The 27,896-nt window shown below is 41.3% G+C and overlaps 1 protein-coding gene across 2 annotated transcripts in view; it reads right to left on the bottom strand.

Annotated features, from left to right (window-relative positions):
* The window catches only part of CCDC57 (coiled-coil domain containing 57), a 147,189-nt gene that overhangs the window by 60,631 nt on the left and 58,662 nt on the right, over positions 1-27,896 (bottom strand). The window contains exons 8-13 of one of the 2 annotated variants that reach the window (XM_038372374.2): positions 16,646-16,804; positions 15,037-15,199; positions 13,794-13,928; positions 8,268-8,496; positions 5,148-5,339; positions 2,070-2,170 (exon numbers count right to left, since the gene is read on the bottom strand). In XM_038372374.2, the coding sequence (XP_038228302.1) occupies positions 2,070-2,170; positions 5,148-5,339; positions 8,268-8,496; positions 13,794-13,928; positions 15,037-15,199; positions 16,646-16,804 (979 nt within the window). The remainder of the gene's footprint in view (positions 1-2,069; positions 2,171-5,147; positions 5,340-8,267; positions 8,497-13,793; positions 13,929-15,036; positions 15,200-16,645; positions 16,805-27,896) is intronic. The other variant, XM_043497587.1, reaches the window with a different exon arrangement.

The raw sequence follows: 27,896 nt of genomic DNA, 5'->3' as shown, positions 1-27,896 counted from the left end.
GGTGTGGCCCTGCCTGTGTGTGTGTTAGAGGAGGGTGTAATAGCCTGGCTCAGCAAGACAGATTAAAGGGGGCTCAAACTGGCAGAACAAGAAGATTCAGTGGTATCTCAGCACAAAAGGTGGCTTCCTAAAGGGCATAATCTATCACAAGCATAACCACTCAACATATAAAAACTAAATTCTTGACAGCAAAATGATCTACATCAGAGGTTCTCAGACTGTGGTCCGCGGACCGAGCTCCATTCAGGTGGTCCACAGATAGTTCACTCTAAGGTGCGCATCTGGGCTGCCACACACAAGAGATTGAAGGGCCACCCACCTAATTAGTGGAGCCATGAAGGTGTGGTTTCACTAATTAGGTGCCTGGACCCTGGAGAAGACGCACATGTAAGGTGAGGTGGTGGCCTTGGAGAGAATAGGGAGGGGGCAGTGGGGTGAGAAGAGGGGGTGGGTCGAATTTGGGATGTGCAGGGCTGCGGCGGCCAGAGAAAGAGGCGACTTTCCCAAGCTCCAGTGCTGCGGCTGCTGGGGAGAGATGGCCCTCCTTCCCATCCCAGCTCAGGGGCTGCCACAGCGGAGGAGAGAGGGAGAGATCCCCCTCCTTCCCAGCCCCAGCTTCGAGGGCTGCCGCCACGGAGGAGAGAAGGAGAGATCTCCTTCCTTTCCAGCCCCAGCTCGGGGACTGCTGCGGCGGGGGAGAGAGGGAGAGACAGAGACCACCTTTTAACATTCTCTTTGTTAAGCTAAATGAACTCCTTAAGTCTATCCATTAAGGCATGTTTTCTACTCTTTTAAGCATTTTTATGGTTCTAGTGGATAGCAAATCAGACATGAGTTTATCAAAGTGATATAGTTGTAAAAAACAGTGAATGCAGTTTGAGTTGCATATAAAAAAGCATCACACATTATGAAGCATCAACATAATAGTTCTGCTTTCTAGGACTCTGATGAGATCACACCTAAAATACTGCATTCAAGTCTATGTGTCTTATTACAGTAAAGATATTGAAATATTTGTGGGAGTTCAGAAAAGAGCAATAAAAATTATTGGGGGATGGAAGAATCAATTTATGAGGAAAGACTTAAACAGCTAAATCTGCATAGCTTAGACAAGCAACAACAAAAGGGGGTGGGCATGACAAAATATCTGAAAAGTGTAAACATCAGGAAAGGACATGAACCAGGGACAGGACCAGACACTAGCTTGCCCCAGGATTGGAGGAATATAAAGTTGGCTTAAAGCCACCTTTATTTCCTCTCCAGTCTTGGACTGAGCACTGATTAGCCAGATGGAGGATGTCACAGGGTGTACCTGCCCTATAGCACCCCCAGGCCACCAAGCCTCAGTTTTCCCATACATCATTAATAAGTTAAACAAGGCTTTACATAGTGAACAATGCCCCTTCTGAGGGGTCTAGTTTATTAAGGAAAGGCCTAATGAAAATACAAGAAAACCTTCACCTCAGCTTCCTAGCAGGGCAACAGAGTCAGTCTTAATTTATCTGTTCCAACCAGGAGCCGCCCCGCCACTCCAACAGGGTTCTCTTGGCTCAGTCCCTTCCCTGGAGTCAGGCCTCTTGCCAGTTATGTGAGCAGAATCTTTTGCTGGTGCCAGAGGTCTGTGGAGATCTGTCAGCTGCAGCTTAGTTTATAGCTCCTAACTGGCTGGGCTTCCTGCCACCGTTCAGGAGTTATCTGTCCCCCACAGCACACCTTCCAAGCCCCTGCTCTGGTGAGCTCTCCTGCTTAGTTCTTGTGGGAGTACTTCTCCTCAGGAGCTTCCTGTCTCTAGGAACCATCTCATCTGAACCCTGGTAATCCTTTAGCAGGCTCATTAGCCAACCAGCCACCTAGGGATTTCATTACTTCCAGGTAGATCTGAATTGGCTCATTCTCCTTTACAGGAATCTGTCACAGGTAGTCTGGTCCCTGACACCCCTGTACAGGCCAGCCTGTGTGACAGATCTTGCACCATATACTGAACATTTTGCCCACAAAGAAAATTTGTATAACAAAAATATATAAAATAGCAAAAATAACAGCTTTGGGTAGCTCAAGATTCTTCATACCTTTTGTATGTGCTGTGTTACCATGGAGTCCAAGTTTGCTGTTCTGGCTTCCAGCTTCTTCAAAGGAGCTCCAGAGAAAACTTCATCAGCACAAAATGCACCTGAAAGAAAAAGGGTAAATGAAGCAAAAAAACCCCCACCATAACATATTAGCACCTACAAGAACTACATCATGGATCAAGAATTTTTTATCTGAGCGATTTAAACAGCAACAATCTGGTCTGATTACAACACAGGTATATTGTTCCAGCATAGGTAATGAATATTTTATAATAGACAGTCTTGAACATGTCCATACAGTAGGCTAACCTAACAGAATATTTATCTTCGATAGACAGAAATACTTCTAGATAATACAACAGGGCTCATGCTTCATAAATCATGAGCATCCACCTCACAATAACTTTGTTTAAAGGATGCTATTTTGGTGGAAATAATCTTGGGCACCTGGTATTCACATTCCAAAATTAGTTCCAAATGTAAATAGGATGATGAGGAGATGGTAGCCTTAGAGTCAGCATATTTATTTTCAATAACCCTTAGAACACTTTTTCCAGAAGACTGGAAAAAATTAATGTTGTGCCAATATTTTAAAAGGGTGGACACGACAACTCAGGAAATTATAGAACTGTCAGCCTGACACTGATCCTGGGCAAAATAACAGAATGGCTGATATGGGACTCAATTAATAAAGAATTAAAAGAGAGTAATATAATTAATGCCAATAAATATGGGTTTATGGGAAATAGATCCTGTCACGCTAATGTGATATCTTTTTATGATGAGATTACAAATGTGATTGATCAAGGTAATAATGTAAATATTTTTAGACTTCTCTAAAGGCATTTGACTTGGTGCTGCATAACATTTTGATGACGAAAACTAGAACAATACAAAATCAACATGGTATACGTTAAATGGAGTAAACACTGGCTAACTGACAGGTCTCTAAATGTAACTGTAAATCGACAATCATCATTGAATGGGTGTGTTTCTTCTATTGGGGTCCCTCAGGGATTGCTTCTTGACCCTACACTATTAAACATTTTCATCAGTGATCTGGAAGAAAACAAAATCATCACTGATAAAGTTTGCAGATGACACAAAGATTGAAGGAGTGGAAAATAATAAAGAGAATAGGTCACTGATAGAGAGCGATCTGGATCGCTTGGTAAACTTGGCAGAGGAAAACAATACGTGTTTTTATATGGCCAAATGTAAATGTATACATCTCGGAACAAAGAATGTAGATCACCCTATAAATACTGGGAAGCAGTGACTCTGAAAAAGATTCAGTGGATAATCAACTGGATGAATGTTATCTGGACCTGCTAATTTAAAAATGTCTATTTTAGTAGCAGTTGTTTAATATCCTCCTGAGATACTATTAGAATGGAGAGAGTGTCATCGTTATAAGTAGTACCCTTTGTTTTCAGGTTTTACCCTCCAAAAAACTGCAGGTTTTGAAAAAAATCCAGTGTTCAGATTTTTCCATTTTCTACCTGGATTTTGTACCTGCTCAAACTCCCCACACCTGTTTGCAGACTCCATAGCAGAAAGCACAGTGCACCTGCACAGGGGAGGGTAACTGCCAGTTGGTGACCAGTGCAGCTGCGTAAGATGGGCAGGGAGTCTGCTAAGACCACTGAATGCTGCAGTAATAGGCCAAAAGGAGTGGAAGGCTGCATCTGGTGAGTACTGGCCCCCTCCTGACCCCAGCCCTTCAACATGGCCCAGGGCAAAGACTCCTTTCTGCTCCCCGCATCCCTATTTCCCTCCCCACTTCCAGACCCCCATTCCCACTCCCTCTGTGGGTGCCAGGAAGCCCATCTCTCTCCAGCAGTCCACTTCCCCTATCCACCACTCCCACCCACCAGGTACCTCTCTCCCCAACTTCCCCCTATGAATGCTGGGCACCCCTTCCCCCATCTGACACCTCCTCCCTCTGCCACCAAATCAGGGACCCCTCTCCCTCCCAGACTCCCCCCTCCTTACCACCCCCACCCATTTCCCCTCTATGATAGCCCCTGTGAGCAGCTCGGTCTGGGGACATGTCATGGTCTGGAGAGGAGCCCCAGAGCACAAAACCCCATCCACTGCACCTACCAGACAGAGCTTCTGCCTGCCCCTGGGCCAGGAACAGGTTGTTCTAATCTCCCTGTGTCCCTGAGGAGCAGAGCTTGAGAGCACACAATGTGGGGAGGAGGATAATGGCAGCCCCCCTGCTGTTTGCAAGTCAGTGACTGGGCTCTGCTCTCTCCTGACTCCCTGCCCCTGTGCCACCTCTGTAACAGGAAAGATGATGATTTTGGGATCCATGAGTATTGGGGACCTTCCCTCTTCTCACCGGGCACCCTTTACCCACCACCCATAGACGACAGTGATAGTCTGTGTGAGTAGCTGGGCCCAGAGACATGTCCAAGACTTCAGGAGAAGAAGCCTTGGAAAAGACACTTTTCCTACACTCCCTAGGATTTTTGGAATTCACACTTAATATAAGAGGCCTCAGTGTAACTGTGAAAGTCACCAAAAGTAAACTATTTTTGTTTTTAAAATAAGTTTTATTTGTCCAATGGGAAATGGAGATAATGATTTCATAAACAATATACTCTTACTTTTCTCTATTTGTTGCCTTTTTCTCTCTTCCTGTTCCCCAATATTAACCCAGATATTCACCTAGAAAACTGTGAAGTTAATTTTTTACACTCCTCTTTGCCTGTTTATTAATTTTTTAAATAAACGCAGCTAAATTCCAGAAAAATTAAATTTTATGATATGACTACATCGGGGGGCAGGAAGGGCAGGTGTGGAGTGAAGCAGAAGTGAGGAGGATGTGAGGGAGGGCATAGAGGAGCAGTAGGTTGGAGCAAACAGCCAATCAGCACAGGGCAGAGAAAAAGCCTGAGAACAATTTTAACTGGAATGTCAAGAGGGCCCAAAGTATGCTTTGGCTGTTTCTGCTCCTACCAGCAGGAGTCTCAGGCTGGTTCTCCTTTGCAGTTCTCCTCCAAGGCCACATGGCAGGGAGGCACCAGCTGGATCCCAGTGAAAATTAATGCTGAAACATATTTCTCTTACCATTAGTTTCATTGAAATTGTGGGTGTGGAGCTGAGTGATGGGTGGAGCTGAGTGGTGCTGAGTGCTGGATGGATCATGGGAAGGAGCAGATAATTTTCTGGGAAACTTAAATGCCTTTTCTAGTTGCTCTTCCATTATCCAGCATTTGTGCTTTAACTTTCTTATTTCCTCTTCCAAGGATTGAACATAATCTACAAACATAAAAAAAGATCTTGGAAAAGGTATTTTAACTTAAACAAGCAATTAAATCATAGTGAGTTTGGCAGACCACTTGCTAGAGAATTTGCTTTTATCCAATCATACAATTCTAGAGTTAGAAGGGATCGCAAGGGTCATCTTAGTCTAACTCCTGACAAAGTGCAGGATTTGTTTTGTCTAAACCATCCAAGGCAGATGGCTATCCAGCCTCCTTTTGAAAACTTCCAGTGAAGGAGCTTCCATAGCCTCCCTAGGCAGTCTGTTCCATTGTCCTACTGTTCTTACCACTTAGGAAATTTTTCCTGAGATTTAATCTAAATCTGCTATGCTGTAGTTTGAATCCATTGCCTTTTGTGGAAAAAGGAGAATGTTTCTCCATCTTTTTTATTGCAGCCTTTCAAGTATTTGAAGACCACAAACATATCCCCCTTAAGCTCCTTTTTTTCAAACTAAAGAGACCCATTTCCTTCAGACTTTGCTCATATGGGTTGCATTCCATCCCTTTGATCATCTTTGTTGCTCGCCTCTGGATCCTTTCCAGTTTCTCTACATCCTTTCTATACACTGGTGACCAAAATTGGACATAGTACTTCAGCTGAGGCCTAACCAGCACCAAGTAGAGCAGTACTATCACTTCCCATGACTTTCATGCTATGCCTCTGTTAATGCAACCTAAAATTATATTTGCTTTTTTGCAACTTCATTGCATTGCTGACTCATGTTGAGGTGGTGATCCACGACAGCTCCCAGATACTTCTCAGCAGTGCTGTTGCCATGCCAGTTTCCCCCCATTCTTTATTTGTGCATTTGATTTTTCTTCCCTAGGTGTAGCACCTTACATTTGTCTTTGTTGAATTTCACTTTGTTGTCCATAGACCAGTTCTCCAATTTATCAAGATTCCTCTAAATTTTATCTCTATCCTCCAAAGTGTTGGTGGCCCCCACAGCTTTGTGTCATCTGCAAACTTGATCACTGTGCTCTCTATATCTACATCCAGCTCAATAATAAAAATGTTAAACAACACTGGACCCAGAACAGATCCCTGTGGAATCCTACTTGAGATATCCTTCCAATCCAACATCATTTCATTAATAGTTACTCTTTGTTTGCAGTTGTTTAACCAAGTATGTATCCACTTAGTGGTAGTTCTGTCAAACCTGCATTTCTTCAGCTTACTTATCAGAATGGCCCATGGAACTGTGTCAAAAGCCTAGCTGAAGTCCAGGTATATTATGTCCACTATGTTCCCCCATCCACCAAATCAATTGCCCTGTCAAAGAAGGAAATCAAGCTGGTTTGGTATGATTTGTTCTTGATAAATCCATTCTGGCTGCTAGTGATCACACCTTCATCCTCCAGGTATTCGCAAATTGAATGTTTTATACATTGCTCTAATAGCTTCCCAGGTATCAAGAGTCAGGATGACTGGTCTGTAGTTCCCTGGCTCCTCCTTTTCCCCCTTTTTATAAATGGGCACCATGTTAGCCCTTCTCCAGTCTTCTGGGACCTCTCTGTCATCCATAAGTTCATAAATATTATTGCCAGTGGCACCAAGATTTCTTCAGCTAATTCCTTCAGTATCACCTTGAATCAGCTGACAAGAGTACCATATCCTCCAACTGCTGGAAACAGAAACAACTGAGCTCTAGCAGCTACAAACTTTTTATATATAGGAGGATGGCATCAACAAAAAGGCCCAATGGTATTGTCTTCAGCTATTAGCAGGCAAGAATTATATGCACATATCAGAACTAGCATAGAAGATTGAAGAGAGAAATGTCCTTTAGAATTAATGGATAGAAATCTTTGATTGAACTGATTAATCAAATTGTTTCACTAACAGAGTATAAATTAATAGGTAAAGTAAGAGTTTACGTCTAATGAAAACCTCTGCACATAATAATTAGCCCATCAATTCATGTTTGCTTGGAAACTGCAAGATTTAGAATAACTGTGTTAACTATTCTTAACTATTCCCAATGAAACCTCAAAGTTAGGACAGAATAAACAGCCGTTTTGGAGGGGAATGCAGCAGGTGCAGGAGGATCTACTTTGCTGGGTCTGTCTGGTTTTCTTAGATCCAGAAAATGGTCTAGGCTGGCTTTGGAGTAATTCAGAGGACTCAGAAGTTGAATGTTTAGCTAAGTGAGGCATGTGCAGTGAGCAAATATGCAGTTCAGCTGCACATGTTTAGATTATTGGCAAAAAAAAGTGTTTAAAAAATCCATACCAATTGTACCATGCATGTGCAAAAGGGCCATTAAAAGGCTCAAAAATGGTCAAATTTTCACCAAAACATTCAAATGCTTCTCTTTTGGGATGGTTATTTCCTTATCAAATTACAGTTATCTTTCCTTCCCAAAGTTCAAAAAAGGTCAAAAGAATTTCTTTATGAAGGGGAAATTGTAGTTTTCATTCTCCTTATACTCAAAAAAGTGAACAATTTTGGCCCAACTTTATTTTAGAAAATTTTTGTAGGGACTATGCCTGCAAAACTGTATCTCAAATGGTTAAATTTTCAGCAAGTAATGAGCTGGGGGTTGCGAACAGAAATAACTGGCAAATCTTAACTATAATGGTTGCTACCAGTTCCCCCTTTAATGATTGGTTCATTCATAACCCATGTATTCTTCTCTGGGTTTCCTGCTGAGTGATGAGTATTTAAAATACAGCTCTCACAGGTAAGGTGAAAAGGAAAAGAACAATGTAAACTGTGATACTTAAATGTTTCAAAATATAGACAGATAATATTAATTAAAGGGATACATTTTAAAATATTTTTTCTTGTTTATAACTATTATTTCTGTTAAATAAGATGAAAATGGTATTCTAAGGCAAGAGCTGTGACTTAAGAGGAAAGTGTGAAATGCCATACACAACTGCTACACAGTAGCACTTTCAACCCAATTCTCTATATTACCAGGAGTAAACATAACTGTAGAAGCCTTAGCATCAGTGGCAGTTTGCTGTGTGTATTGTATCTTTTCTTTGCTGGGGAACGAGGATGGTGTCTGATCACTGAGAGTCTCCATTTCTTTCCTCATTTCTGCAATAGCAGCCCGCAGGCTGGTGTTCTGTTCCTTTAACCTTTGGATCTCTCTGGCTGGAAAATCTTTTCCAAGAACTCCTTTATTATCACCTAGAAACATCTGAAAAATAAAACAGTGACATCATGTTGTTATCAATGATGGAGACAAACCAAGGTCTTGTGTCTTCCAAACACAACAAATAATAATCTGCTCAAGGTTAAAAAGTACAGTATTAAGATCATATGGGAAGAGAACAGCTGAAAGAGGAAAATAATCAGGTAACTCTGGGAGTTACCTGAGAGAAAAGTACAACAGTTAGAACTGTGGTCAGATTTATTAAAATGACTGAAAGAAAAAGTAGATCATTTTAACTGACAAGAATACCCTCTTCCCCTCTCTATTCAATGGAGTTTCTATTTAAATAGGGGCCTTCATCAAAAGCAGAGACAAGAGAGAACGTTTCACACAGATGGGTATAGTGTCTCTCAGAGGCAGAAAGGGAAAAATTACAAATGTAAACAGAAATGTAACATTGAAAATAGCTCAGTAATAATTATTGCAGTCAACTTACAATGAGGGAAAAATAAAAGCAGCCAGTATGAATAGAGAGTCAGGTGAGTTTCAGATATATATGGCTATGCAGTCTGCACTTTCTTATAAAGTTGCTGAAGTGACTCTATAAGAAAGGTTACACGGTAACTAGCTTTCCATAGTCAGTCCAGTTTTGTCCCCTCACCTTACTACTTCCTCAAAACAAATTCTTTCCACCTGAAATTTCTTGTGTGGAGAAATTTCTGCCAGAGGAGAATTTTTGAGAAAGCATAAGATTAATAAATGTAACAAAATGCTTGGTTTAATTATGCTATTATATGATATTTATATGAAATGTTATGAGAATGTAAAATTTAAGTATTGAAATTGGGGAGTGCTTGCATCTGGGTTTGTGGCTGAAGGGATGAATTGTGATGAATGGGAGGTGGTCTGCAGCAGAAGGTTTGTGGTCCATATTAGAAATGTTATGACACTGTGATATGTTGGGTGTAAACAAGTTGTTGTTGGACAGGCAAAGATGAGTATTGATGTCGGGCCAGAGTTAAGGTTGTTTGTGTAACCTAAAGGGATAGATTCTCAGCAGCTGAAAACTGCCATAGATTTATTGACTTCCATGGAGCTATGACAATTTACACCAGCTGAGGATCTACCCCTAGAACTTTATTCTTAATTTAGATTTCCAGGGTTTCAAATATGTGCTTGTTGTTGTTTTAAAATAGTAGAAATACTGTAATATTTTTTTTCTTAATTGATATGTATTTGCAACCTTACCTCTATTTTCATGTACTTTGTGCTTGGGAATATATAAAAACTATATTATAGTATTTTTTTTGATCTAAAAATTCTGTATCCTAACTCCAGAAAACAGTAGACCTGATTAATACTTCTTTTTAATATGTACACAGTTCTTCATGTTCTATTCAGGGAAGACCCCATTTTCCTGGTTAACAAGTAGTGATTGGGCACTAGGGTGTACCACAATACATTCCTCACTTTCATCCTTCAGAAAGGCCTATTATGAATACAGTTCTGCCAAAATCTCAATGGTATGAAGCAACAGATATTAGCAAAATCAGAAATCTCCTGTCCAGTTCCAAGGAAGTTTTCACATTTCTCAGTGATTTGCAAGTTGATTAGAAGGATTTAAACCTAAAGCAGGGATCAGTATTACAGATGGCAGAGGTGTTAAAAGTTACACATATAGCCAGAAAGAAGTGTTTAGGAATTCAACTATGCTTGGGATATACTTTCCTGTCCTACTGCACTGCAGTCCTTAACACAATATAAAATGTGAAAGTAGGAAAAAAAATGAAAGTCCAAAATTAATGCACAAACTGAATGTATCTTGGAAATATGTATTATTTGGCTGATTCATATTAGATGTACGGCTACATTATGAAAAAAATATGCTGGGGATATGGTTCTCCATCTTTCTTCAATATTATAACAGACAAGTCTCTTCCCAATGTTCTAAATCCTACCTGCAGGTTTCTTCACCACATGATGGTTTTTCGTGTCCAATTTATTCCATTTTAATATTTACAGCATAATTAAGCACTGCTGAAAGACTCCCTATTGCCTGCTTCCCCATTTAGAGTACAGCAACCACAAAAATGTTTTCCTCTGGAATATTTTCAGATTTTCAAATTTTCCTTCTGTTCTCTCAATCTGGGATTCTCGACAGTCTTCCAAATTTTTATTCAGTCATAGGTGGCATAATTATGTAAATACACATAACAAGCCTGTCCCTTGACTGTTACCTGCAGCAGTGGGATGATCTTTCTGTCTACCTCATCACAATGAAACTTATAAAATAGTAATTTTTTAATATTTCCAACATAATTTAATTTCTTTCGGGTCTTTAGCACATGCCATTCAAAGGCAAAAATTATTCCCTGAACATTATAATTCCTTCCACTGTAATATTCAAACAAGAAGCCAAATCTCTGTCCAAATACAATTTATGTGCCTGCTTTCTATTTCTGGTCATATATGAGCTGGGCCAGAGCCAAGTATCTGTGGACTACAATCTTCAAGGACAGAAGGCAGCAAGAATGATTTTGCAAATACTAAAAGGCCACTTTACTTCAGCAAGGGACAGGAAATATACAGTCATTCAAGGACAGCCACAATGCCATATTAATATAAGATTAAAAGTACAGGATATGAGAAAGGGGCTGGGGAGGAGCCAACCACTTAAGCCATATTCACAACAAATTTTAAAACCATATTATTACCTAATGAAAACACAAACTAACTTTCACTTATAATCTGTTTTTCTAACTAACTGCAGAAATAAATTGAGGAAAATATAGTACATTTGTCCTAAGATCCTCAAAAGAAATGATTCCTTGTAAAATTTTTGGTGTGGCCCAGAGATCAGGGGTACAAGCGGCAGAGCCCTCTATAATGGGAGTCTGGGGGCAAAGCACCCTAGTAGGAGAAAATACCTGCCATACCTCCATCATACCTGGTGCATGGGGTCGCAGTGCCACTCAAGGATAGACCTTGCCAGTATACTTACGAAGTTTGCAGATGATACCACGCTGGGTGGGGTTGCAAGTGCTTTGGAGGATAGGATTAAAATTCAAAATAATGTGGACAAACTGGAGAAATGATCTGATATAAATAGGACGAAATTCAACAAGGATAAATGCAAATTTCCACCTAGGAAGGAACAATCAGTTGCACACATACAAAATGGGAAATGACTACCTAGGAAGGAGTACTACAGATCTGGGGGTCATAGTGGAGCACACTGTTGCAAAAAAAAAGCAAACATTCCCAGGAGTGTTGTACGCAAGACACAAGAAGTAATTCTTCCATTCTACTCTGTGCTGATTAGGCCTCAACTGGAGTATTATGTTCAGTTCTGAGTGCCCCCTATCACGAAAGGTCTGGACAAATTGGAGAAAGTCTAGAGGAGAGCAACAAAAATGATTAAATGTCTAGAAAACAGGACCTATGGGGAAATATTGAAAAAAAAGGGTTGTTTAGTCTGGAGAAGAGAAGACTGAGGGGGGACATGAAGTACATAAAAGGTTCTTAGAAGGAAGAGGGTGAAAAATTGTTCTCCTTAGCCTCTGAGGATAGGACAAGAAGCAATAGGCTTAAATTGCAGCAAGGGAGGTGTAGGCTGGACATTAGGAAAGGCTTCCTGTAAGGGTAGTTAAGTACAGGAACAAATTGCCTAGGGAGGCTGTGGAATCTAAAAACAAGTTAGACAAACACCTGTCAGGAATGATCTAGTTATTACATAGTCCTACCTTGACTGCATGGGACTATGACATTTTGAGGTCCCCTCTAGTCCAATACTTCTATGATTCAGAGAAAACTCAGCAGAGAATCATTTTTCCATGCATAGGCGCTGGGCTATATTGGCTCATGGGGGACCAGGACACACCAATATACTGGAAAGCAGGCTCAGCCCTACCAATGTTTAAGCCATGAGTGCAACCAGAAAAGGGGATCCAGATTACTTACTGGGACACCCCAAATTTGAGTGGCATTGGGGGCATCTGGGCTAAATTTGAGTGGCACTGCAACCCCATGCACCAAGTATGCTGGAGGAATGGCAGGTATTTTTCTCCCCTTTGGGCGGCTTCACCCCCCAGACTCCAAGTATAAGGGGCTCTGTCCCTTGTACCCCCTGACCTCTGGGCCGCACTAAAAATTTTACAAACACAGCATTTATGCTTTTATGTGATGGGATGATGACAATTGCCCCAAGTCCCATTGTGCTTACGTACATTTGCAACTGAATCCTATGTTTGCAAACTGGACTTCCTGCTGAGACGAATTAGTAAAATGGCAACTCTTAATGGAAGACAGTAATTTAGCCCTGGTCTACACTGAGGGGGAGGATCGATCTAAGTTACGCAACTTCAGCTACATGAATAACGTAGCTGAAGTTGATGTACTTAGATCGACTTACCGTGGTGTCTCCACCGCGGTGAGTCGACTTGCGCCTCTCACGGCGCTGGAGTACAAGAGTCGACGGGAGAGCGCACGAGGATCAATTTATCGCATCTAGACTAAATGCGATAAATCAATCCCTGCGGGATTGATTGCTGCCCACTGATCCAGCAGATAGTGAAGACATACCCTGAGATATTAAAACAGCACAGGCATTCTAAAAAGATTTTGCAATTTCATATATTTTTAAAATATTCATTTAAGACTAACAAACTTAAAATCCGCACTGTGCCACCCTGGAGCAGAACAGAGAATCACAATTCGTTCTCTGCTCCTCCTTTGCTCTGAGAAAGAAGAAAGTTACTTCGCCCCTTTTCTTGGAGCAGTTTACCTCCCCTGTACCCTTGCATAATACTTTGGCCAGTGAGTGGTTGGGGCAGTCAGGGCTCCTCCGCATCCCTGTCCACTTGTTCAAAGTAGTGGAAGAGTAGCCTCTTCTGTCCTTCCTATGGCCAGAATCACAATCTGAGCAGGATCAAACAGGAGAGTAAGAGAGGGTCCATTCCATGACTGAATAAGGCCAATGATAATCTAGTCCTTAGTTACCTAAGCTGTTAGCATTAATCACTGCATTTTCCTTTAAAGGATAATACCCCAAATAGAATGTTTGGGGTCTGTAACAGTCCTTTCCAGTGCACACATTACATCTGTTAAATGGAATATCTTCTATGGTATACATTGTTTTGACCATGGGTACACATACTTAACACATTTGTAAAGGCTAGTGTAGACACCCCCTATACATTTGTTCCAGGCTACAAATGTTTGTACCTCAAATTAACATGTAATCAATTAACTTGAGGTATAAAAATTTAGTGAAGACAAGCCCCACATAGCTGGTTGTATCAGAATGAATTCAACCCAAGACAAGGCAGTAAGTGTTATCTAACCTGTTTCTCTCCTTCAGGCAAAATACCATGTTTCTGAAGTGCCTGCACTGCTTGGTCTCTTTCAAAGGTCAAAGCAGACAGGACTGTTTCCATTTCACACAGCTTCTGTTCCTTCTCTTGTAGCTGAGCTATAACCTACAAAACACAAAATTACTGTGTCTTAAGTGCAGACAGTACACAGCTATTAGAAGGGACGAACAATGGTCTTCTGGTTCAATCACATGACAGGAAATCAAGAAATGTATGTTCTATTTCTGGGTCTGCCACAGACCTCCTGTGTGACCCTGAAAAAGTCACTTAACTTCCCGGTGCCTCAACTTCCTAACCTGTGAAATAGTGACAATAATAATAATTTGCCTCACAGACATTCATTAATGTCTATAAAACACTTGGGATACAGAATGGTGTTATAAAACACCAGGATTACTGTTTACTTTTTAAAATAGTAAACAGGTCATTTCATTACTCATGCGGTTACTTGGCAACTGGCCATTGATAACCATCACCAGTACATTCTGTAAAATCTCTCAACAAGAAGGGAGTCTGCAATGTAGTCCACTCTACACGGGACTGCACTTTTAAAACCATTCAGAGACTGAAGCTGGTGCAAAATCCAATGGCTTGATTTATGAGCAGGGCATATTGCTGGAAGTATGTGACAGCAGTGCTCTGGGATCTACACTGGCTCCCCATTGGTTTCCAGGTGGAGTTTATGTTCATGAGGAATCGCCTCTCTTTCCGTGTCATACTTACACAGCTGGGGTGTTCAACCTGAACCTTTCATTAGAAAAGAGAAAAGGGTGGCTGGCAGAGTGTTCTCCATGAGGGATCTGAGACCTAGCACTTGCTCCCCCAACTGATCCAAAATATCCCGAATTTGGGTGACTTCCTGGAAACATTGCAAAATAAATCTGTTCGATAGGATCTGGGGAGAGTTCTGAAGGTAAGCTTCCCATAATGATGAAGGAGTAGAAAAGAGTATTTGTAGGTGTCTGGCTGTCTGAATTACTGTTGAAATGATTACTTTAATGCTGCTGGGATTTTATTTATTGTTTTATTAATGATGTTAAGGTGCCTACAGTCTTGGACAGGGTATCTTTTTAATTATTTTAAATCCAACTGAGTAGTCTCTAGAATCACAGAAATGTAAGGCTGGAAGGGACTTGGAGAGTCATTAAGTCCAGCTCCCTGTGCTGATGAAACCACTCAGTGCAGACCAAAGTCAATGTGATCTAATAATGACCTGGTCCCTTGCTGTTGACAGGCTCTGTATTAGATCCTCTGATTTCTGATATTGATTTCTTTCAGCATTTTCACAGCGCTGCTGCCAGTCCAATTCTGCTTCCACTTTAGCCCGTTCCAGAATCTGCTCTCGTTCTGCTGCCAGAGACAGTTGTTGCTTATACCTATGACACAGAGGACCAACGTGAATGTTTTTTTCCTGTTCCCTGAATTTCTAGTTCGATTACTAAGAGACCATCAAACTGGGGAAACAATATAGTATGTCCAATGTCTCAAGCTCTGGTGCTGAAGGGAGATTTTAATTACTGAAACATACAATGGGTAATTAAGTAACATTTTGAACTCTGTAGAGGGCAACTTCTTGTTTCAAAGAGTGTGGAAGACAATCTGAGGAGAGGCAATTTTGGATTACATATGGATTTGGAGGGGAGCTAATTAAGGTATTGATAGTGAAGGAGAACTCTTGGAGTACATACCAATCAATTTGGTAAATTTACAAATCTGAGAAAGAAAATTACAAAGTAGTTAGACAAAGTTATACCAATTCCATAAAGAACAACTGGAGAAATGAAAAGAACTATTGGACAAGGTCCCATGAACAGAAGTATTAATGGGGAAGGAAGTAAATGAAGGATGGAAGATCCTAAAGGATATTGTATCACAAAGGAAGCACAGGGGAAAGGCTAATGTGTCATGAAAGAAGATAGTTATGTATACAGCTGAAATGAATACTGGGATTATACAAGAAATGGAAAAAGGGAGTGTAGATAACAAAATAGGAATATAGTATTCATGGATAGTAAATCAACTTGTAGAAATGAATTAAAAATGGCAAAAATTTGTTAGCTGAATGGGTAAATAAAATGAGAAAAAATTACAACCATGGAAACAAACTAGGTTGTGGGAAACAGAATAGGACTCTGGTTAAACAAAGATAGAGATAACAACCTAGAGAAATTTCAGGATGATTGAAGTGCTAATCAACTGTGATTTTTCCTCCATTTGTAATATAACAGAAAAGGAGAATGAGACACATTGAGAATGGAATATAACTGACGCTCGGGTGAACCAGGACACATGGTTGATAGGGGAAAGTAAAAGAATCAGACTTAAGGGTGGGATTTTCCAGAGCACTCAGAATTGACTAAATGCTGCTCCCACTGAAATCAATATCAAAACTCCCATTGATTTAAATGTCACCAAGGGTAGGTCCAATCACTTGAGGTATGTCTACACTGCAAGTGGGAGCAAGCCTCCCAGTCCAGATATACAGAATTGCACTAGTGGGGGCTTGAGCTAGCGTGCTAAAAATAGCAGTGTGGATGCTGCATCTTGGGCTGCAGCTCAGGGTCTCAAGCCCATCTGACCCCCTGGGTCTGAGCTGGGGTGGCCAGCTCATGTCTTTGCTGAAGCTACAACATCCACAGTGCTATTTTTAGGGTGCTGGCTTGAGCTCCCCAGTGCAAGTCAGTCCACCTGTGCTGGAAGGCTCGCTCCCAGCTAAAGTGTAGACATATCCTAAGAGCTTTTAAAAAACCCACTCTAAATATTTATCCCTAAACAAAATCATTAAGGGGTCAAAGGTTTAGCAATCTCTTAGAATCCTTTACCTTTCTATATCCTGCTGGAATCTGGCCAATTCTGCCCTCAGTTTCACCTCCTCCTCATGCAATGACTGAATTTGAAGGTCTTTAGAAACAGTCTCTTTGGAGATCTGAGCTAGATGAGAATCCCAGCTTCTTTTCAGTGTTGTTAGCTCTTCTTGAAGCCTATATAAAGTATATAAAAACATATACTAGTTAAAAAGAAAAAATATATTTTGTTTGAAGACAGCAAGCAAGTCTTATTCAAAGCAAACAATTCTATTAAATACATGTGAACTATTATCCTACTAAAAGTTACATTTTGCAAATATACCATAGCAATATTAATAATAATGATGATTTCTCTAAAATCCACAGAAATTAACAGAAGACTTTCAATGGACTGAGCACTGTTTTATGACAAATCTTTTTAAGTATCACAGAAGCTCCCACTTTTTTGAGTCAGAAATGTGTGCTTGCAAATTGAGTACTATTAAATGTGCAGAAAATAGAGGCACCCTAGACAAAAAGGCTCATGTTGTTCCAGCTGCAGTCTTCCAGGCCAGGGGAAGCCTTAAAAGAGGCTCCTTAGCCAAAGAGGCTCATTTCTACCAGTAAGTTATTGTCTCCCTGAATTATCTCAGCTATTGTTTTCTCAATATCAGTCCACATTCCCAATATACACACAGCTCAGTTCCCACTGGAGGAGGTTGACAAGATGTTCAAAAAGATAGCTCAGTGGTTTGAGCATTGGCCTGCTAAACCCAGGGCTGTGAGTTCAATCCTTAAGGGGTCCATTTAGGGATCTGGGGCAAAATTGGGGATTGGTCCTGCTTTAAGCAGGGGGTTGGACTATATGACCTCCTGAGGTCCCTGCCAACCCTGATATTCTATGATTCTACCGCATCCGCCCTATCCACAAGGCTTGTTACCTTGTCAAAGAAAGCTATCAGGTTGGTTTGACACGATTTGTTCTTGACAAATCCATGCTGACTGTTACTTATCACTTTATTAACTTCTAGATGTTCGCAAATTGATTGCTTAATTATTTGCTCCATTATCTTTGAGTACAGAAGTTAAGATGACTGGTCTGTAATTCCCCGGGTTGTCCTTATTTCCCTTTTTATAGATTGGCACTATATTTGCCCTTTTCCAGTCTTCTGGAGTCTCTCCTGTCTTCCACGATTTTTCAAAGATAATCACTAATGGCTCAGATATCTCCTCAGTCAGCACTTCGAGTATTCTAGGATGCATTTTATTAGGCCCTGGTGACTTGAAGATATCTAACTTGTCTAAGTAATTTTTAACTTGTTCTTTCCCTATTTTAGCCTCTGATCCTACCTCATTTTCACTGGTATTCACTATGTTAGATGTCCAATCACCACCAACCTTCTTAGTGAAAACTGAAATAAAGAAATCATTAAGCACCTCTGCCATTTCCATATTTTCTGTTATTGTTTTTCCCCCCTCATTGAGTAATGGGCCTACCCTGTTCTTGGAAGCATCGTTCTAAATCAGCAATAAAAATGTTGGCATACTGTGGGGTCATGTGGGTACCCATAGCCGTGCCACTGACTTGAAGGTATAAGTTGTCCCCAAATCTGAAATGGTTATGGGTGAGGACAAAGTCACAAAGTTCAGCCACCAGGTGTGCCATAGCCTCATCAGGGATACTGTTCCTGACAGTTTGTAGTCCACCCTCATGTGGAATATTGGTGTAAAGAGTTTCTCCATCCATGGTGGCCAGGATGGTGTTTTCAGGAAGATCATCAATGCATTGTAGTTTCCTCAGGAAGTCGATGGTATCTCGAAGATAGCTAGGAGTGCTGGTAGCGTAGGGTCTGAGGAGAGAGTCCAAATAGCTAGATAATCCTACTGTAAGAGTGCCAATGCCTGAGATGATGGGGCATCCAGGATTTCCAGGTTTATGGATCTTGGGTAGCAGATACAGTACCCCTGGTCGGGGCTCTAGGGTTGTGTCTGTGTAGATTTGTTCCTGTGCTATACCAGGGAGTTTCTTGAGCAGCTGGTGTGATTTCTTTTGGTACTCCTCAGTGGGATCGGAGGATAGTGGCCTGTAGAATGTGGTATTGGAGAGTTGCCTGGCAGCCTCCTGTTTTTAATTTGACCTGTTCATGATGACTACAACACTCCTTTGTCAATCCCTTTGATTACAATGTCAGAGTTGTTTCTGAGGCTGTGGATGGCATTGCGTTCTGTACGGCTGAGGTTATGGGGCAAGTGATGTGTTTGTTCACAATTTCAGCCTGTGCACATCTGCAGAAGCACTCTATGTAGAAATCCAGTCTGTTATTTTGACTGTCAGGAGGAGTCCATGCAGAATTCTGATGAGGCCACGGCACACCTGGTGGCTGAGCTTTGTGACTTTGTCCTCACCCACAATCACTTCAAATTTGGGGACAACCTATACCTTCAAGTCAGCGACACTGCTATGGGTACCCACATGGCCCCAGAGTATGCCAACATTTTTATGGCTCACTTAGAATAATGCTTCCTCAGCTCTCGTCCCCTAGCGCCCCTCCTCTACTTGCACTACATTGATGACATCTTCATCATATGAACCCAAGGGAAGGAGGCCCTTGAAGAATTCCACCTGGATTTCAACAATTTCCACCCCACCATCAATCTCAGCCTGGACCAGTCCACACAAGAGATCCACTTCTTGGACACTACAGTGCAAATAAGTGATGGTCCCATAAACACTACCCTATACTGGAAACCTACTGACTGCTATACTTACCAACTTGCCTCCAGCTTCCATCCAGGACACATCACATGATCCATTGCTACAGCCAGACCCTAAGATACAATCGCATTTGCTCCAATCCCTCAGACAGAGACAAACACCTACAAGATCTTTTTCAAGCATTCTTAAAACTACAATACCCACCTGGGAAAGTGAGGAAACAGATTGACAGAGCAAGATGGGTACCCAGAAGTCATCTACTACAGGACAGGCCCAACAAGGAAAATAACAGAACACCACTGACCATCACATACAGCCCCCAGCTAAAACCTCTCCAGCACATCATCAATGATCTACAACCTATCCGGGAAAATGAACCCTCACTCTCTCAGACCTTGGGAGGCAGGCCAGTCCTCACTTATAGAAAGCCTCTGTCATAAAAATAAAGGGAAGGGTAACCACCTGTCTGTACACATACTATAAAATCCCTCCTGGCCAGAGGCAAAAAACCTCTTACCTGTAAAGGGCTAAGAAGCTCAAGTAACCTGGCTGGCACCTGACCAAAAGGACCAATAAAGGGACAAGATACTTTCAAATCTGGGGCGGGGGAGGCTTTGTCTATTCCGTGTGGCTTTTGCCGGAGACAGAACAAGAAAGCAAGCACTCCAACTCCTCAGTAAGTATTTAGCAAGGAAATGTGTTAGATTATCTTTTGTTTTGGCTTGTGATTTTCTCTGTGCTGAGAGGAAGGTGTATTCCTGGTTTTTCTTTTTGTAACTTTAAGGTTTGCCTAGAGGGAAATTTTCTGTGTTTTAAATCTAATTGCCCTGTGCGATTATCTCCCATTCTAATTTCACAGAGGTGCTTCTTTTACCTTTTTTCTTTCTAATAAAGTTCTGTTTTTTTAAGAATCTGATTTTTTAGAGTCTTAAATAAACCAGGGCTGGTCTGTGCTCATCTTGTTTATTCTCAAGCCTCCCCAGGAAAGGGGGGTGTAGGGCTTGGAGGGATATTTGGGGGGAATAGGACTTCAAGTGGTCCTTTCCCTGATTCTTTGTTAAATCACTTGGTGGTGGCAGCATTTACCTAATCCAAGGTACAAGGGAGAATTTGTGCCTTGGGGAAGTTTTAACCTAAGTTGGTAAAAAATAAGCTTAGGGGGTCTTTCATGAGGGTCCCCACATCTGTACCCTAAAGTTCAGAATGGGAAGGGAACCCTGACACCCTCCAACCCGAAGCAAATACTCACCAGCAACTACACACCACAGAAATACTAACCCAGGAACCAATCCCTGTAACAAACCCCATTGCCTACTCTGTTCCCATATCTACTCTAGCGACACCATCAGAGGACCCACCACATCAGCCACACCATCAGGGGCTCATTCACCTGCACATCTACTAATGTGATATATGTCATCATGTGCCAGCAATGCCCCTCTGCCATGTACACTGGCCAAACCAAACAGTCTCTACGTAAAAGAATAAATGGACAACAATTAGACACCAGGAACGGTAACATACAAAAGCCAGTAGGAGAACACGTCAATCTCCCTGGACATTCAATAACAGGTTTAAAAGTAGCCATCCCTTATCAAAAAAACTTCAAAAACAGACTTCAAAAGAAAGTGCAGAGCTACAATTCATTTGCAAACTTAACACCATTATTTTGGGTTTGAATAGTGACTGGGAGTGGCTGGCTCACTACAAAAGCAATTTTCCCTCTTTTGGTATTGACACCTCCTCCTCAATTATTGGGAGTGGACCACATGCACCCTGACTGAATTGGCCTTGTCAGAATTTGTTCTCCACTTGTAAGGTATCTCCCTTCTCTTCATATTCCAGTATATTTATGCCTGTATCTGTAATTTTAACTCCATGCATCTGTAGAAGTGGGGTTTTTTACCGATGAAAGCTTGTGCCCAAATAAATCTGTTAGTCTTTAAGGTGCCACCGGACTCCTCATTGTTTTTCTAATAAGTTTGATCTCGCTTTGTGCCTTGGCCTTTCTAATTTTGTCCTTACATACTTGTGTTTTTTATAGTCATCCTTTGTAATTTGACCTAGTTTCCACTTTTTGTAGGATTCTTTTTTGATTTTTAGATCATGGAAGATCTCCTGGTTAAGCCAGGGTAGTCTTTCCTACGCAGTGGGATAGCTTGCTCTTGTGTCCTTAACGATGACTCTTTGAAAAACTGCCAACTGTCTTCAACTGTTTTTCCCCTTAGGTTGGCTTCCCATTGGATCTTACTTACAAACTGAGTTTGCTAAAGTCTGCCTTCTTGAAATCCATTGTCTTTATTTTGCTGTTCTCCCTCCTGCCATTCCTTAGAATCATTAACTCTACGATTTCACGATCACTTTCACCCAAGCTGCCTTCCACTTTCAAATTCTCAACCAGTTCCTCCCTATTTGTCAAAATTAAATCTAGAACAGCCTCTCCCCCAGTAGCTTTCTCCACCTTCTAAAATAAAAAATTGTCTCCAATGCATTCCAAAACTTGTTGGATAATCTGTGCCCTGCTGTGTTATTTTTCCAACACATGTTTGGGTAGCTGAAGTCCCCCATCACCACCAAGTCCTGTGCTTTGGATGATTTTGTTAGTTGCTTAAAAAGAGCCTCACCCACCTCTTCTTCCTGGTTAGGTGGTCCATAGTAGACCTCATGGTAGACCTCTACCATGACATCACCCTTGTTTTTTACCCTTTTATCTTACCCAGATACTTTCAACAAGTCTGTCTCCGATTTCCATCTTAATCTCAGTCCATTTTTAATAAATAAGGCAACACCTCCTCCCTTTTTTCCCCTCCCTGTCCTTCCTGAGCAAGCTGTACCCTTCTATGCCAATATTTCAGTCATGCGTATTATCCCACCAAGTCTCTGTAATGCCAACTATGTCATAGTTGTGTTTATTTACTAGCATTTCAAGTTCTTCCCGCTTATTCCATACTTCTCACATTAGTATCCAGACATCTAAGATACTGATTTGATTTCCGAACCCCCACCCCAATTCTGTCTTATCTCTCCCTTGTCCCTGCTATAACAGCGCATGCTCCCCCCAAATTCTGACCCTTCACTCAGGTCTTCATGTTTTTGACTTACATGTGGGCTTTGGTCACCTGCCACCTTCGAACCTAGTTTAAAGCCCTCCTCATGAGGTTAGCCAGTCTGTATCCAAATATGCTCTTCCCCTTCCTCAATACATGGACCGCATCTCTGCTTAGTAGTCCTTCTTCCCAGAACAGTATTCCGTGGTCAAGGAAGCCAAAGCCCACGTGGTGACACCATCCTCACAGCCAGGCATTCAGCTCCAGGATGCATCTGTCTCTGCCTGGGCCCCTACCCTTTACAGGAAGGATTGAAGAGAATACCACCTGCGCTCCCAACTCCTTCACCCTTACTCCCAGTGTCACTTCTGATCTGCTGAGAGTCATACCTCGCAGTATCATTAGTACCCACATGGATGAGTAGCATGGCGTAGTAGTCAGAGGGCCAGATGATCCTAAACAATCCCTCTGAAATGTCGCGGATACAGGGCCCTGGCAGGCAGCATACCTCCCGGGATGCCATGTCAGGATGACAGATGGGTGCCTCCGTCTCCCTCAGAAGAGAGTCACATTAATTGCATCTAACCTCAGGTGTAAGAGAAGACCCACCCTGAAAACTAAGGGCTGGTCTGCAATGAAAGCATACATCGGCATAGCTAAGTCTCTTGGGGTGTGAAAAATCCACACCCCAGAGAAACATAGCTATGCCAACCTATGCCCACGAAGAATCCTTCTGCCAACCTAGCTTCCATGAAACCCCTCCTATTGCTGTAGTGAGTGTCCATATTGAAATGCCACAACAGCAGAGCTGCACTTCAGGTGCCCCTCCCTCCATGGCCACACTGCTCCTGCCCTCTGCCTTGGAGCCCTTAGCAAACTTGCTGTGCAGAGGGTGGGAAGGGAGGGGGGTAGCTAATGTCAGGGTGTCTGTGATAAATGAAGGGGAGGGGATAGTTCCCTCTTATGGACACCAAACCAGCCAGTTAGCAATAAAATCCCTGTTAATAGCTGTTCTCTACTTGCTTTAAGTGTAAAGGATTAAAAAATCAATAGGTAAAAGGAAGGGAGGGGCACCTGACCAAAAGAGCCAATGGGAAGGCTAGAACTTTTTAAAATTGGGAAAAAAGTTCCCCCTTTGTCTGTCTGTGTTATTCTCCCGGAGAGCAGAGACAGGGCTGGAACTATGCTATAAAAAGCGTTGAGCCACGTAAGAAAGTCATCAGATCATATCTAGAAACTACTCATTTGAAACCCCAGATACGTAAGTAAATCAGGAAATGTCTAGGAAGACGCGATTAGGTTTATCTCTTTTATATCTTTATGGCTTGTGGACTCCTCTGTGCTAACCCCAGGTGTTTTCGTTTTGCTTGTAACCTTTAAGCTGGACTTCAAGAAGCTATCTTGATGCTTAATCCTTGTAACGGTTTTTTTTTTTAAACCTAGCAAAAAGCTTAAGTTCCAGATGTATTTTCTTTCTTTTTGTTTTTAAAAAATTTTACCTTTTTTAAGAACAGTATTGGATTTTTGTGTCCCTAAGAGGTTTGTGCATATGTTGTTTAATTAGCTGGTGGCAACAGCTGATTTCATTTGTTTTCTTTCTCAGCTCTTCCCCAGCGGGGGGGTGAAAGGGCTTGAAGGTACCCCACAGGAAGGAATTCCCAAGTGTGCCTTCCTAGGTTCTCAAAGGGGTTTTTGCACTTGGGTGATGGCAGCATCTACCCTCCAAGGTCAGAGAAAAGCTGTAACCTTGGGAGTTTAATACAAGCCTGGAGTGGCCGGTATTAATTTTTAGAATCCTTGCCGGCCCACACCTTCTGCAGTCGAAGTGCCAGAGTGGGAAATCAGCCTTTACAGTGTCCCTCTCCCCCCACCCTGCCGATGTACCCCATCTCCACACAGCGGGGTCGGAGGGAAACACAGCAGGGCTCAGAAGTGGGATGGAGCTTGCTGGTGGCTGCTGTGTCTGAATAAGCAAGCTTCAGATTGGTGAGTGCCGATCTAATTAAAAGGGCAGCGTATGTCTCTGTGTCTCACACACACACACACACTCATCTCCCAACACATACTTATATTATTGTTGTTGTTGTTGTTACTTCTTGATATTTCCTGCAATGCACATATGTTGTCTGTAATTTTATTCTTTCAAAGTGCTGTTATTTGAGTTTTTTTGACTGATCTATGCATTTCATAATTTTTATTTCTCTTCTATGCTTAAATTTTATTCCTTGAGTAGTAAGTTCTAAAATGCCTAACCTTTCCTGGCTGGAGTAATTATCCCTATGGCAACTTTAAAAAAAAATTATATCTAGGTTTTTTGTTTTTACTGTGATGCACATCCGCACATTATCTCGATAATTTGGTGCACATAACAAAATTCATTCTGCACATGGATGGAAAAAAATAGAGGGAACATTGGTGTAGACATAGCCTAATTAATTTAAATACATCGTATTTAAATTAAATACTGGTCTATAGTACAAACTTATGTCAATGGAAGCCATCTTATGTCTTATGTCGACCTAATAACGTACGTGCCTACTCTACCAGGTCCCTTCCACTGACCTAACTCACCTGTAACATCGACTTAATTACTCCAGCTCTGCAAGAGGTGTAGCACTTAATTCAGTGTAGATGGGTTGACAGAGAGGCCACGTAGATGCAGCATTGTGTAAGTCAACTAAATTGGCCTCCAGGAGGTGTCCAGTCTTCCAATAGTGGCCACTGCCAGGTGCCCCAGAGGAAATGAACAGAACAGGTAATCATCAAGTGATCCATTCCCTGTCGCTCATTCCCAGCTTCTGGCAAACAGAGGCTAGGGACACCATCCCTGCCCATCCTGGCTAATAGCCATTGATGGACCTATCCTCCATGAATTTATCTAGTTCTTTTTTTGAACCCTGTTATAGTCTTGGCCTTCACAACATCCTCTGACAAAGAGTTCCACAGGTTGACTGTATGTTGTTTGAAGAAATACTTCCTTTTGTTTGTTTTAAGCCTGCTGCCTATTAATTTCATTTGGTAACCCTTAGTTCATGTGTTATGTAAAGGAGTAAACACTTCCTTATTTACTTTCTCCATACCAGTCATGATTTTATAGACCTCTATCATATCCCTCCTTAGTCATCTCTTTTCCAAGATGAAAAGTCCCAGTTTTATTAATTTCTCCTCGTACGGAAGCAGTTCCATACCCCTAATCATTTTTGTTGCCCTTTTCTGAACCTTTTCCAATTTCAATATATATTTTTTGAAATGGGTCGACCACATCTTCATGCAGTATTCAAGATGTGGGCATACCATGAAACAGAGGCAATATGATGTTTTCTATCTTATCTATCCCTTTCTTAATGATTCCCAATATTCTGTTTGCTTTTTTGACTGCCGCTGCACACTGAGTAGATGTTTCAGAAAACTATCCAGAGTCACTCCAAGATCTTTCCTGAGTGGTAACAGCTAATTTAGACCCCCATCATTTTATATGTATAGTTGGGATTATGTTTTCCAATGTGAATTACTTTGCATTTATCAGCATTAAATTTCATCTGCTATTTTGTTAGTCACCCAGTTCTGAGAGAACCTTTTGTAGTTCTTCGCAGACTGCCTGGGATTTAACTATTTTGAGTAGTTTTGTATCATCTGCAAATTTTGCCACCTCACTGTTTACCCCTTTTTCCAGGTCATTTATAAATATATTAGGACTTGTCCCAGTACAGAACCCTGGGGAACACCACTATTTACTTCTGTCCATTCTGAAAACTGACCATTGTTTCCTATCTTTTAACCAGTTACCAATCCATAAGAGGACCTTCCCTGTTATCCCATGACCGCTAACAGCCTTTGATGAGGGACCTTGTCAAAGGCTTTCTGAACATTTAAGTACATTATATTCACTGGATCCCCCTTGTTCACATGCTTGTTGACCCCCTCAGAGAATTCTAGTAGATTGGTGAGGCACAATTTCCCTTTACAAAAACCATGTTGACTCTTCCCCAGAAAGTTATGTTCATTTATGTGTCTGACAATTTTGTTCTTAACTATAGTTTCGATCAGTTTTCCTGGTACTGAAGTCAAGCTTATTGGCCTGTAATTGCTAGGATTACTCTGGAGCCCTTTTTAAAAACTGGCGTCACATTAGCTATTCTCCAGCCATTTGGAACAGAAGCTGATTTAAATGATAGGTTACAGACTACAGTTAGTAGTTCTGCAATTTCACATTTGAGTTCCTTCAGAACTCTTGAATGAATACCATCTAGTTCTGGTGACTTATTGCTGTTTAGTTTATCAATTTGTTCCAAAACCTCCTCTAATGACACCTCAATCTGGGACACTTCCTCAGATTTGTCACCTAAAAAGAATGGCTTAGGTTTGGGAATCTCCCTCACATCTTCAACTGTGAAGACCAATGTAAAGAATTCATTTAACTTCTCCACAATGGCCTTATCGTCCTTGAGTGCTCCTTTAGCATCTCAATCGTCCAGTGACCCCACTGGTTGTTTAGCAGGCTTTCTGCTTCTAATATACTTTAAAAATGTTTGCTATTACTTTCTGAGTCTTTGGTTAGCTGTTCTTCAAATTCTTTTTTGGCCTTCCTAATTGTATTTTTATACTTCATTTGCCAGAGTTTATGCTCCTTTCTATTTCCCTCACTAGGATTTAATTTCCACTTTTTAAAGGATGCCTTTTTGCCTCTCACTGATTCTTTTATTTTGTTGTTTAGCCTTGGTAGCTTTTTTTTGGTTCTCTTAGTATGCTTTTTAATTTGGAGTATACATTTAAGCTGAGCCTCTATTATGGTGTCTTTAAAAAGTTTCCATGCAACTTGCAGGGATTTTACTTTTGGTGCTGTACCTTTTAATTTCTATTTAACTAACCTCCTCATTTTTGTGTAGTTCCCCTTTCTGAAATTAAATGCTACAGTGTTGGGACATTGTGGTGTTTTCCCCGCCAAAGGGATGTTAAATTTAATTATATTATGGTCATTATAATCAAGCAGTCCAGCTATATTCACCTCTTGGACTTGATCCTGTGCTCCACTTAGGACTAAATGAAGAATTGTCTCTCCTCTTGTGGGTTCCAGGACTAGCTGCTCCAAGAAGCAGTCATTTAAGGTGTCAAGAAACTTTATCTCTGCATCCCATCCAGAGGTGACATGTACCCAGTCAAAACAGGGATACTTGAAATTCCCTATTATTAATTATATTATTATTATTATTATTTTATTATTATTATTGAGTTTTTCATTTTTATAGCCTCTCTAATCTCCCTGAGCATTTCACAGTCACTATCACCATCCTGGTCAGGTGGTCGGTAATATATCCCTAATGCTATATTCTTATTATTCGAGAATTATTATCCCTAGAGGTTCTATGGTATAGTTTGGTTCATTTAAGATTTTTACTTCATTTGATTCTATGCTTTCTTTCACGTAGTGCCACTCTCCGACCAGCATGACCTGTTCTGTCCTTCCAATATATCTTGTACCCTGCTATTACTGTGTCCCACTGATTATCCTCATTCCACAAAGTTT

This window comes from Dermochelys coriacea, chromosome 14 (genome assembly GCF_009764565.3).
Source record: "Dermochelys coriacea isolate rDerCor1 chromosome 14, rDerCor1.pri.v4, whole genome shotgun sequence".
Taxonomy (NCBI): Eukaryota; Metazoa; Chordata; order Testudines; family Dermochelyidae; genus Dermochelys; species Dermochelys coriacea.
Note: the sequence above shows the minus strand (reverse complement) of the source record. Positions and strands in the feature narration are given on the sequence as shown.